This window comes from Clytia hemisphaerica, unplaced genomic scaffold, assembly GCF_902728285.1.
Source record: "Clytia hemisphaerica strain Z4C2 unplaced genomic scaffold, Clytia hemisphaerica genome assembly, whole genome shotgun sequence".
NCBI classification, from domain to species: domain Eukaryota; kingdom Metazoa; phylum Cnidaria; class Hydrozoa; order Leptothecata; family Clytiidae; genus Clytia; species Clytia hemisphaerica.
Window position 1 is genome coordinate 881111 of NW_027103512.1, and position 13917 is coordinate 895027.

At 35.9% G+C, this 13917-nt stretch overlaps 1 protein-coding gene across 1 annotated transcript; it reads right to left on the bottom strand.

The window, feature by feature from the left end:
• Positions 1–1603: 1603 nt before the first annotated feature.
• LOC136799261 (DDB1- and CUL4-associated factor 13-like) lies at positions 1604–9170 on the bottom strand. The gene is made up of 12 exons (XM_067055957.1): positions 8862–9170; positions 8148–8203; positions 7622–7673; positions 7291–7381; positions 6770–6912; positions 5794–5919; positions 5145–5344; positions 4635–4733; positions 4146–4182; positions 3200–3288; positions 2743–2817; positions 1604–2371 (listed from the first exon to the last, which is right to left on the bottom strand). The coding sequence occupies exons 1-12, from the start codon at positions 9129–9131 to the stop codon at positions 2284–2286; spliced, it is 1326 nt and encodes a 441-aa protein (XP_066912058.1). The 5' UTR covers positions 9132–9170; the 3' UTR covers positions 1604–2283.
• Between the last annotated feature and the right edge of the window lie 4747 nt (positions 9171–13917).

Below are 13917 nucleotides of genomic sequence, written 5' to 3' on the forward strand. Positions count from 1 at the left end.
AACATGTTTACCGCCATTAAAGAAGCGCCAATTAATCCCATTAAATTACACTCAGAAATTTTACTTCGTGAAAAAACAGGAAAATACCCTACATTATATGGCCCCCAGAATGGAGATGGCCCCCAAAACGTAGGTCGTCATTAAAATGAGGATTCTGACCTGTAGATTTATCAGAATTGGACGATTTTTGTTTATTTTGAAAAATGGTCATACTTAAAAATGAACATGTTTTTGATGGTTTGAGACTGATTCAAAATAACATATTTGCGTCTGAAGGAAATATTACAACACCAAAATTAGATATAAATTGCATATAACTCACTCTAGCTCCTTGGATAGTGAAAATAAGTTGTGAAAATGGGTTATAGGAAACTTTCTACATCTAATGCCTTTCAGAAAATGCAGATACATCTGTGACTTTAGAGGATGGGTAAAAGATATAGCATCTTAAAGGTCAACTAGTATTTTGGGGTCCTAGAACCAGCATTGATAAAACCGAAAATTCTAAATATGAGAAGCAGCAAAAAATCTTGGAATTCCATTCCTATCAGCTTGAAATAATAGTTTATAACAAAAAATTAATATTACGAATAAAATTTTTTACTGAATCAGCAAAAACGGCAAATTCTGTCAATTTCTTGCAAAATGTAGGAGAAAAATACCTTTAAAGCTTAATTTTGTCAGTTTCAGTTTTCCCTTGAGAACGGACCAAGTCCAAAACATGTCGGGAAAAATCAAAATATAATAGCCGCATTCTTTTTCACTGTTCAACATATTTTCGTTAAGCTGTTTTTCTAAAATTTTAACAGCATATTCCATACACGAATGGAACTATTTTCAAAAGAGATTGGTTTTCAGAAACTTGATTAAAACGTTGTTGAATCAAAAATGTCATTTTGAAAATTTATAAATTTTCAGTTTGGACTTTGCATCATCGAAAATCTTGAAATATTTAATAAATACAAATCATAAATTTTATATCCATCGGGTCGTAGATTTAAGGGAAAACACAAATATGTTCATAGTTTCTCCCCCTATTACCACTGGGCTTTGATTTTAACTACACCTACGTTTTGACAACCAGGCGTATACTGTAAAAATTTTATCAAACAAATTTATGCCCGAAACCCTCTAAATCACATTTCAAAACTATGATCAAAATTTTGTATTCGTATCTTAAAGACATCTCGAGAAATCGCTAAAATTTCAAACCTCCGTTTTGGGTGGCCCTTATAAAAAAGCTACCTATCTTTAAGCGATTGAAAAATATTGATGAAATTGAAAATTTTGAAAAAGAACTTCTGGGAAATTAAGTAGAGAGTTAAAGTTTTTCATGCAGCAAATTCTTTTTTGGTTTTATGCTTTTTAAGATGATTTAGGATTTAACCTCTTCACTATTTACATTTATCTGGTAATCTGGTATTCCAAACTTTCGCGAGGTCGAAAGGTCTTTTGCGAATTTGAGAAAAAATGTTTTTTCCCGAGCATACACTTTCGCGAATTGCCCAGTTAAGAATTTTCAGAGACATTTACTTTCGCGAAAAATGCCAAAAATCGTAAAAATCGTGAAAGTTTCTGAAGTAGGCAAAGTCAAGTAGGCAAATTCAGTGAATCTTTGTTTTTGATCCTGTCGTTATATCTTTTGTGATAAATTTTTAAAAATTCCTGTCAAATAAAAATACATTTAAAAATTACAAAAATACAAACGGTTGTATACATCATAAAAGCTTCCTTATTCAACTTTGGTTGGCTCTGCTTTCTTCATTCTCAGGTCTCAAGTGTCCGGAAAAAAACACATAATTTTTTATAACACCTAAATTCTTTGATGAATAAATAAAAACATTTACCTTGGGAAATTAATATGTAGACAAAGAATTTCCATCTTAATCGAAAGCTCTTTTAAAATAAATCATATTGAAAAATATTGACCCGGCTTTTCTCCTGGCACAATGCATATTAACAAAAATATTTTGGTAACTTTGACAGACAGATGACGGTTGGACATTTGATCACCGTTTGATCATGTCTTTCGATTGTATTCGATTCTACTTTTCGACAATCAATGTTTTTCATAAGTACATCTTTACTGAAAATTTTTAATTCCGTACATCTCCACTTTTAAATTGATTTTTGTTGAATAGGTCAGGGAGTCTTCTAGGGAATAGTAGCTCCACCTTCGCAGTGTTCGATCCCGATCGTCTTGTAAGCTGGATCCACGAATAACCGACGCGACGATTACGCAAAGTCGAGATACTAACAAAAATGGTAGCATCGCTTCTATCATCACTCTTGTACACGAACGATATGTTTCTTTCTTTCGGCAACTTTGGGTACGCTCCCAGCTTTTGTGTGCAACTGCACATTCTCCTCCCTGCAAAATTAATAACAGATTTAATTAATATTTTTCTTTTCTTTCCTTAGTTCTGTAACAATTTTACAGTCTCTTTTAGGTTCCCCGTTGTATCAGAGTAATTATTATTACTAATTTTTTTGTGTGTGTGGGGGTCATCCTGCTGCGTTGCAGTGGAAATATATTCAATCCAAATACACGATGGCCGTAGTCACAATGAAAGAGTTCGCTTAATCTTTACAGAGTTGGTCATAAGCAAAATGTCCTCCGAGCCCGTATTGAAAAGGGAGTCCCAATGTCAAATAATGTATCCCCATCGAAAGAAAAGAATTTTTCCTTTAAATATTCTCAGCGGGCCAGTGAGACAGTGGTATGATAAGTATTTGACTTACTTTCGTTTGAGAGAGTCGAGCATGACTTTCTTTTCTTTTGCTGTCTTGTACACCAACTTCGGTAAGTGACGATGTCTGAAAGAAGAAAATGAAATGTTGACACAACAGACTGTACCACCACGCCTCATACGAGCGATCTTTAATATTTTTGAAAAATCTAGCCACGTGTCCTTCTATTTCGTATAGAGAGGTTTTTTATGCAGATTTTGTCCGAGTAGAGGGTTGTTATGTTTTGTTACTTACTCTTCTCTATCTCAATGGTCAGAACTGATACAGTGGAGCGTCCATTACTCAAACACATACAGGAAACTTAAACTTATTCGAGTTATATTCTAAAGTTTTCTGTAGTTTAAAAGTAATTGTTTAGTGAAGGAACAAGAAAATTTGTTCGAATTAAGGAGATAGAGGTTCGAGTCCTAAAGACTCAACAGTAAAAGTAAATAAATATTCATCATACTTCATGATCTTTTTTACTTCAGGATGGTGTTGGTATTGATCTTTCAGTTTTTGATTGTATTTCATGGCTCTTCGTTGGCGAGGGTTGCTCTATAACGGGATTGAGAAGAAGAGTACTTTAAGGGAAGAAACTTTCGTGGAATTTTTCAAATATTCAAAAAATAACATCCTTAATACACCTTTCCCGTAATTCAAACTTCTCAGAAATGGCCCGGGAAAATGTGCCCTCCACCGTTGTGTATAAAATTGTTTGGGAGGTAAACGAACACGTTTTTTCCTACGAGGGGTTAGGGAAAGTGGGTTTTCAGCTTCTAACTTTTGATAGCGGTCTTCTTTTGGCAAAAGATTTTCAGGGTGGTATAATATCATAGTTTTACGAATTACGGGAAAGGTGTATTGGTCTTTTTCGGGCAAAATTTTATTCCGCGAAAATTTGGTAAGTCAGAGACCCAAAAAGTAATTTAATCGCAAGAAATCAATGACCTCACTCGACAATCTCCCAATAAGAAAACTTCGAATGACTGAGGGTGATTTAGCCTATAATTTGCCCCAAGGGGAATAGAAATCGCTTCGAATAACTAAAAGTTCGAATAACTAAAAGTTCGAATAACTGAAGTTCGAACAGTCGCAGCCGAGTTTTTGTCTAAGTTGGGTAAGCAGATCCAAGATGAAAGCCATTTCACTTCGAATAAGTGCAGGTTCGAATAACCGGTAGTCTACTGTACATGCTTGCTATATAGAAATGTAAGGGGCGATTGAGCTTTCAAAAAAAATCCAAAATCTACGTAAAGATTTAGTTGCAAGCTTTTTGAAAGGAATTGCGTGGAAGATTATTTGAAATTTTAACGCAAAGAATAGAAGTGTATTGTTGACGGGTCAATGCATCCTTCATTCATGCTCTTCCTTGAGGGGCCAAAGTTTAAAATACAAAACAACACCAAACTTACAGCTCCAAGACGTTCCGAAGCATTGGCCTTCCATAACCTTTAAAAGTGAATCGAAATCAAGTTAAAATCGTTTAGAAAATAATTCTTCAAAACCAAGGAGCTTTTCTTTATGAAAATATCTCCATTCGGTTATATAAACACTAAATACAATCGACAGGCGAAGCCGGTAGCTGGATTTTGGTTAAATCTTACGATTCTGAATTTTTTCTGATAGAATTGTTCTACGAACTTCCGTTCTTCGAAGGTTTACTATTGGGACGAAAACTCAAGTGAAAAACCTCAACTGGACGGATTTCCGTATACAGAAGGATAAGTTGCAATAATGTATACCGTTCACATTCTCTTATAATTTTTTCAAAAAAGAAAAATATTCGAATTACGGATATATTTCAGCTAAAGGGACCAGAGTTTTAGTTCGAATTACAAAAAAATTCTAACAATATATGTTCTAATTAGAGGGGATTCACTGTAGTAAAATTCTTTAGTTACCTGATGTTCGTTTCATCACTCCCGGAGAGCACGAATTTCGCATCGCCACTGAACGCCACACAGAAGACACGTTGCATCCTGGATGTGTGGTAAATTTCTCTGCAAATAGATGTTAATTATACTATATAAGAGGGGATATTTTCCGGTAATGAGCTTTGTATAGATTTTTTCATAAATTACGTCACGAAGAATTCTTATCTCGTTTTTTAAATATTACTATAGTAATTGATTCCCAGAGGAGTTCAGAAGAAATTTACTCTATTCATGAAGGTAACACTCGAGGACTCGATGGATTTAATCAACTTGGAAATGGTTTCAAAACGAGGCTGTCGTTGCACTAAAAATAATTCATGAAAAGACCTACCGTATTACTTCGAATAAACGCCCCCTCCTAAAATCGAAAAAATTAAATAAACGCCACAGGCGTTTATTCGAAGTAATACGGCATTCTGCTCTTTCACAGATTTTCTTTGCTTAACCTGACTAAGACGAAAAATCTAAAAGTCATACCTGCTTTTACTTCTGTCTCTTGGGAAAATCCTGATGGTTTTATCGAAACTTCCGGTAACAAACTCTTGACCGGTCGGTGAATAATCAACGGACAGGACCGCTCCCACGTGATCAATGTGCACATTGCAAGGTGTATCCAAGCGACGCATATCGAAAGTGTAAACATTCGAATCTTCGTTCGCTGCGCTGAAAGTGTACGCCTGGAGAAGGAAGATGTAGTATAACACAGGTATATTCAAAACACTAGATTGGCAGTAAAACTGTGTCCACTTTTTATCGTATAAAATCCACTGAATTGTTTTCTTTTTTTTTAAGACTTCCTATGGATCCTCGAACATAAAAATTTCTCTCCTCAAAACGTAACATGCTTTAAGGTGATAAACCATAAACAGCGAATCATTAATTACAGTAAACTCTTTCTTATTCGAATCTTTCTGTAATTCGAACTGAAACATTGGTCCCCTCAGCTGAAAGGAAGTTTCAAAATACTCTCTATAATTCGAATCTCGAATAAAATGCTTACTCTCTTCAAGATCGAATTGAAGAGAGGCAACTGTAACGTTTTTCTCAAAGTAGGAAAAATAATTCACCAAGGAAGCACTCTTTAAAGAAAATTATATTAAGATCAAAAAGACTATGGGACACAAACCTCAATGGGATTCCACGCGACGGCATTACTTTTCATTTTCATGGTGACTTTTCGCAATGGATTCGAGCCACGAGTGTCGTATAGTATTATGCTTCGATCGGATGCTGTCGCAGAGACGATATGCGTCTGAAAGGAGAAAGAGAAATGGTGTTATAACCTACCAAAGATAAGGCCTCGTGTACATGTTAGGAAGCTAAAAGAAAACAAAAACAAAAATGAGGCTTCTATCGGTTAAAAATTACTTCAGTCCTAAAATCTCACAATAGAAAAGCTGTATTTTTTTAGAATGATACGAACTTATGAATTTGGAACATGGACTACATAAGACCAGAGACATGACACATCTCTAATTAAAATAACTCTAATTAACTTATTATGGTTAAAGGTTTTCTACGGGAATTAAAGGAGCTTATTTTGGGCAGTGTCTTCATGCTGAGTCAGATAAATTAAAGCCACTTTTTTACGCAACGACATCCTGCAAGCAAGTGAAAGATCGAAAGTTGTTTCGAGATGTGACCTCACATTCTATTGCTTTTGTAAACAAAAAATTAGCAAAGTTGATTTCGAGCAAATTTACAATCGAATGTTTTGATTATAAGATAGAAGACGTTCTATTTATTATAAACATTTCAACATTCGAAAGAGTATCAGTCTCTTTGTTTGAGGAATGTTTTTTATTCAATGTACTTTCATTTTCTCAAAATCTTTTTTTAATCTTGTCGCACTTGTTTTACTACATCAGCATCATCAGAGCTTTCAATCAAAACAAAACCTTTAATAAAAGTACTTCAGCTATGAATCAAGAGTCTTATTTTAATTGACATTAACTTGCGTCAAGGAAAAGTTCAAGAATCACGAAATCAGGATCATCAGAAAGTTTTAGTAAACAAAAGTACTAAAATATAAGATAAATGTCAAATCATCAAAAACTGACAAATAAGAGCCTTTTAGGTTAGCAAATCAATGAAAGGCCTACCTCCACTGGATTGTATTTTATACTTTCAACAGTATCAATACCCCAATCGTAAGTTTGAATGGGCGTGGCTCTCGAAATGTCCCAAATATCCACCTTGTCACCACATGTTGCGAATTGTTGTTTTGACCAATGATGGTCGACTCCTAAATAACAAGATAACATGTCGACATTGTTCAGGATGTCTAGACAGCAAAGTTTCAAAACATTTTCAAACCATTCTGAACTATTTACACTATTGCCCTTTTCACTTGTAGATAAGATAGAATCCTTGTCCGCTACAAAAAAAGGGTAAATCTCAATTTTTAAGTTCCTCATTTTTTCAGAAACCAATTTTGAGATTGGACCTTTTGCTTTGATGGCAGCGATATCGAAAAGGAAATTTCGAAATTAAATGTTTAAAAATTGCACTCCAAAACCTTTGAACAATAGAATTTCTTTCCCCATTGGGATTTCAATAGGAATTTGACCTTCAAAAATCTTTTCATAAATAAAAAAATATATATTAGAAGAGAAATACACACCAATCATTGTATTCGAATGTAAATAAGTTGTTTTTGCTTGACTGCTTTCTTCCTCCAAATCCCATTGTTTCACAACTTTATCATCTCCAACCTATTGATGTGAGAAAAAAAGTCATCCCCTTAAAAAATGTTAAAGAGGAGTGCAGAGTCAAATACCATTTGTCATTCCCGCAGAAGTAATTCTTTCAAGTCTCAAATTAGAGCATTTCATGCTTTTGGTGTAATTAGGACGAGTTGCTGTAAATTGTAACCAAAAAGTTAATAAAAGGTTCACTCTTTAGAGGATCCAATCATCATCAGTTTCAGAAGGATCAAACATTTTTATACTTACTGAATATAAGAAAGTCCCTTGTCTGTTGAATGTCAAACATCGAACAAAGCCACTGAAAAATAAATTACATAGGCTTGATACAAGGCAACAAACTCTCTCAAATTTTGAGACAAGGTTCCATAAATCAGACTCGAGTATCGAAATAGGTTTATGAAAATGTGTCTTTCTCACACCAAAATTTTTTAAAAGAAATCTTAAATTCAACATCAGATACCATAAATTGATCTGATGTCGACATCTCTCTTCTATTTCTGACACCCTTCTTTACAGCTGGGAATAATATGAAGATTGAAATTGCCAAACGCTAGTTAGCAATCATGGAGGAAAAAATGTTTTCAATCAGTGATTTTGACCTTCCTTTTAATCCTATCTATTACAACGGACCGAGTCCGAAACGTGTCGGGAAAAATCAAAATATAATAGCCGCATTCTTTTTCACCGTCCAACATATTAGAAGGGTGTCAGAATTAGATGAGACATGTCGACATTAGACCAACTTAAGTTAGTTAGACAAAGGGGTCCTTACTTGTGTGCGTTGTATGTTTTAAAGCAGTTGCTTGTTTGCAAATTCCATAGCTTGATCTATAACAGAAGAATAACGTTTGTTATGGCTAGTACAATATGGATTACACATCAGAATGTCTTCATTTAAAGACTTCTATAACCTCCATTCCTATACTAAATATCTAAATGAAATATCTTTTTAGAAAAATAGTCCTTTTATCTCGTTTGGAAGTCATTATAATGTATATAGTGTATATAGTTCCTGGGCGAGGCAAATGTCCTCTTTATACTACGACTAACTAATGTTGAGACGTCTCTAGTCACCCCGGGGGGTACTACCCTCCGCTGAGGTTCGAAAAATGGACCCTACGTGGGACTCGAAATTTGCGAAAAAAGTGACCCTGAATGGGACTGAAATTCCAAAATTTTCTCAAATTTTCTACTTTTTCCCCAAATTTTCCAAAAATAGGCACCCTACGAGGGACTGATTTTTCTATTTTGGTGTTTTTGCGACCCTACCTGGGACTCGTGGAGGTTAAAAAAGGTACCCTGACCAGCGGAGCATCCCCGTAACCCATTTTGCCCTAGTACCCCCCCCCGGGCTAGTCACTGTCTCATTTCTCACGTACTCCTGCTGCACAGGTAGTACAGTCATGTTGAATAATAAAAACTCCAGCATCAAAGCAATCGAATGATAGGAAAAAAATTCAAACTAACAAAAGGTCTACAATCTCACCTCGCCATCACAAGACCCAGAGGCAATTGTTGATAATGACGTCAAGCTTCTTCTCAAGCAAAAAACACCATCAGTATGTCCATCAAGTGACTTCAAAAATGGTTTTGCAAAAACACGTTCCAACTTGACTGCATTCATTGCCTTGGTGTATTCTCTGGCTGCTTCAAATGGATGAAGATCAGGATCCAAATTACGGGGTACTCTATCTATCTCTTGGTTTGAGCCTCGTACATAATTGTCAGGATTTCTTGCAATGACTTTGACCTTCATTTTTGTACAATATTTTATTGAATACCTGTTGACAGATATTAGTTTTGAAGTTCAACAAATGCCCCTTTATCAGTCAGGGATATGTACCTAACTGCGGGAGTTTTTACTTATTCAAGTTTTGACTAGTAAAAGGTCTATTATATTCTGGCTTTCATGTTACTAGATGCTGGTGTCTCATAAATAGTTCAGAAGTTATCAGCTCCTTAAAATTTTGAGTTTAAGCAATTTTAGCTGGGATTTATGTCATGTTTCACAATAAAGTTATAAAACCTGTTTCAGAAGACTATGGTGGTACCCAAAGGAGGTCATTTTTACCAATTTTCAAGCCTTTCCAAGCCTTTTAAAGGCTTCAGAGCACTGATGGAGGGTGCTGGCTTTGAGGAAGAGCAAGGCAGAGGGCGTCTGAAGGGGTCCGAAGGGCTATGGGGGGCTATGGAGGGCTGTAGAGGCCTCAATTGGTCTCACCGGCGATTTTTCCTGGTGAGAAAGGGGTGTAGCAGCCTCAATTGAGGAGGTCATTTTTGGCAATTTTTGCAGGCTTTTGACGGCACTTTGAAGGACCCCCAACGGTGCAGGCGTGTACTCTCACATCCCCCTGACCAGTGAGCACCGATCAGACCCCCCGGTACCTCGGCCGGGACCCCCAGCGGCCGTCCACGGTGGTACCCAAAGGAGGTCATTTTTTGTTGTCGAACTTTTTCGAACGGGGTTTTTTGTTGAATTTATCGAACCTTTCTTGTTGTCGAACTAATATCGAACGGAGTTTTTTTGTCGAATTTGTCGAACATTTCTCGTTGTTGAACTTTATCGAACTTAATATGTTTTGTCAAACTTAATCGAATACTCACAATTTTAGCAACTTTTGAAAAGTTTGATTAAAGAATTTAATCGAACTTTTGTCGTTCGATTAAGTTCGACAAAGTTCGATTAGTTCGGTAATCAAACTGTTCGATTAATTACGTCTGGTTAGGCGGACACTTCAAGTCGGCTCGCATAATTTCTTATAGGCGCGCCACCATTCAGATCTCTGATTCGCTTGGACCCAACCAATCAGAATATCCGCATAATCATCCTCAGATCAGAATGCAGACGATCTAGGTAAACCAGACCGTAAACATAAGAAATATCAAAATCAAAAAAAGTTTACGGGCTGGATATCCAGGCTAGCGAAGAACAGGTCAGAATATCAACAGTCCCATGTTTTGACCAAGTTAGAGCAGTTGACGGTAGAATATTTTTACCCAGGGCCAGGGATTGGCAGTTCGAGTGAGATTCAATTGCGCTTGACAATCGAATTGCAATTATTTGCATTTAATTTTTGTTCGAACTTGTTTGACAATACCGTAGGATTGTCTAATATTGACATGCGTCTTCTAATTTCGACATAGCTGTAGGCTGATCTTCGAAATAAAAAATCAAACATAAACAAATACATACCAAAGTTATCAATCAATCACTAAATTGTACTCTCCCTATCACATCACAGATTGTTAATATATATAATATGAGAAATGTGAAGTGTTATTACTTATATTTGAAAAGGAAACTTTAACGATGTAGTAATCACTAAAAAACTAATTAGCATGCTTTCAACGAAGATGCCCAAATCACAACAACATTTTGCACGCGAGGAATTTTTTAGTAGACCTTTTTACCGTGAACCGAAAATAATTAAAAGAACCCGGTTTCCTTATGAATTTGAAAAGGGACCAGGTGTGCTAGGTGCGGCGCCTAGAAGTTTAACGCGGCCTCTTAGCGCCTAGAGCGCGTGCTTGCAATAAACAATAAGGACGGGGAACGTGACTTGAAGCGTAATAAAGTTGTAAAATTTTAATGATCAGATGATGGGCACGAGAAAGTTACGAGGAAGTTTGCATGCGTTTCGTGTGTTGTGTGAAACTGCTTATAATTTGGCTGCTTTTTTAATTGAAAGGATTGCAATGTTTACTGAACTTCTAGTTTGATGGATGAACTTGTTCGATAAGAATGATACTAAGAATTTCATTCAAGGTTTGTTTTGATTATTTTACAGATCCGGCGGTGTCGAAATTAGAAGACGCATGTCGATATTAGACGATTCTACGGTAAGCATTTTGGGGTGCACACCCTGCAATCAAAGTTTTGAGAGTCAATAGGGATCTATTGAAACTGTGCAAGACATTTTCAATTGAAATTTAATAACTGTATAGGTATATAAAAAAACAACGTCCACATGCGTTTGGTTTGGGAAAGCGAAACACGAACGCGAACTACCCATGTCTAAACTTTTCAATATATCTCCAGAACTAACAGATTTTTTGAAATTCTGTAAAAAGGTCTAAGTTCCTGAATAGTTTTACTATGTTCTGTGAAAAAATCATAACCATCAGTCAAATACTCGTTCATCTATTTAAGATTGAAGACAAAAATTTGCAAAGAAAAATAAACCTTGAGCACAAAAAATGCTTTTTTAAACACTTTTTTCCACCGAAAAACAAATAACTTTTACAGACTTACCTTCCCCAAACATTGAAGAAGCCTCTACTAATTAAAGTAAATGAGATAAGATAAGATAAAACCTTAAAATCAACCAAAATTTAAACCTTTCGTCCAAAGCAAAAGACGTGCTTTTCTCGCCGCCATCTTGTTTTAGAATCCAGCTCCCGCGGTCTTTTTTTCATCCAATCAGATCGCGCGATTTCACTTTTGCTTTCTCTAGTCCAATAAGACTGCGGGATTTGAGTCATGTGACATCTCCATTAAAAAACCCGCGCGAATTAAAATAGAAATACAGGGGGTCACACTATTACTGGCTACAGGAACTGAAAGCAAGCAATTAAGGCCAATATTTTTGGTTTTTAACTGAAGGACAAAAGGTATAGGAAGCTTTACTGAAAGAGGGATAAGGCTGGGACAATCTATTTAAAAGATATGGACAAAAAAAGGCACTTTTTTGGGTGATAATTAAGATTTTACTTAGAAACTTTAATTCCCTTACCCCTGTCTCACCCCCCTGATGATATGAGCAAGGGAACCATGTTGGCCACCCCTACTGAAAATTTCAGATCAAAACAAACAAGGAATTAATTCCTGTAACTCGAAGAAAATTGGAAAAAGCTGGTTTTTGACTGTTTCTGATCCTAAAGTGCTATTTTTTGGTAAAAGCTATGCAATTTATGTTTGGATTTCTAGGAAGCTTACCCATTCATTGTCAATACATTTTTTATTTGAAAGTAATCTCTTCATGGAATAAAAAGATATAGTCAAATCTTGTAGGGTCATTTTTCAAAAAAATTTTGCCAAATTCGATTTTCGCATTTCGCCGCCATTTTACCCTACGCAAAACGCACGTGGTCAAACTCAAACTAAGAAAAAATGCACTCAGTCTACCAGTCAGATGTACAACAGCCCATTGAAATGAGAAGTTCATTGGAAGATCTTGGTGTCCTACTTTCAAGCAACCTGTCCTTACAGAACAGAACACTATTCTCGCTCACAAAACACGATTGAACTGACACTGAACTGACGACAGAGTCAAGGGTTTATATGCCTGGAACAAATCAATAATGCTCACTCTCTGGAATTTATTGGTACTTCCACACTTGGACTTCTGCTCCGTCCCCTTCAAAGCAATCACTGGTGCAAGACTTGGACAATCGTTTGATTACTTCCACACACGTGTTTAGTAAAAATTTCCTCCAAAAAAACGTCCACAGCTAAGACTACCATTTTTGTTTACGCCGTGTTCAATGATCTGAATGCAGCCGCGATGCGCTCTTTATCAGTCAGGAACAGCTTCAAATTACCTTTTTAACAAACAAGTGGATAAATTTTGGCGGGGATTAAATTTGGCGAATTTGGCGAATTAAATCCTCACCAAAATTTCCACATTCGGCAATTCGCCAAATTAAACAAAAGAGAATACCCGCCAAATTTTACGAAATTGATCTATCGCCAATTTAAATCCCCGCCAAAATTTGTATTTTGGCCAATTGCCGAATTAAATCCACGCCAAAATTTATCCACTTAAGGTAGCCTATCCTCTATTTAGCCCACTTATAGTTATAGCCAAACTAGCCCAGATTTTATAGACAAATTAGCCTATTATAAAAAAAATCTTGATCTTTGACCATAAACAAGAATATTTCTCCACTCCTTAAAAATCGTTTATATTTAGCTCCCAGAAAAGAACGATGCTCTGATGCGGAGTACTTTTTCTGAATCGGCATATAATGTATTGGTCAAGCGCACGCTCGAGCATGCGCAGTTAGAAAAAACTATTATTAAAGAATATTTTCCATTCGGGAGCTATCAAGGGATAAAATTTGTAATACACATTGAATGAATCATTGAAAATTAATCTAAAATTCAAGTTTTTCTTCATTATCGGCTAATTTGCTCAATAAGCTGGATTAACTTGCTTATTCTGGGCTAAATAGACAATTTTCCGATTTTCCGATTTGATGAGCTGATTTGAAGTACAATCAAGGTCATATATTTGAGAAAAAAGGAAAATACACCGGGAAGTTTTTGAACCACAATCGATTTGTAAGTGCTCTAAAGTAGGTTGGAAGGGTAGAGTTTTGACATGAGCCTAGAGACCTTAGGATCTGAGGATCGAAAGGCTCAAAAATAGTCCAATAAGGCTCAGAATATAGCCTGTAAGTCTGTCAACCCCTTCCAAATTGAAATATCCGATTAAATTAAAGAGATAGCCCAAAATCGACTTTCTCGCCGGAACTTTAAATCTTGAAAAACGTTAAAATGACCAAAATTATCAAAATATTATGACCTTTATTGTATGTTC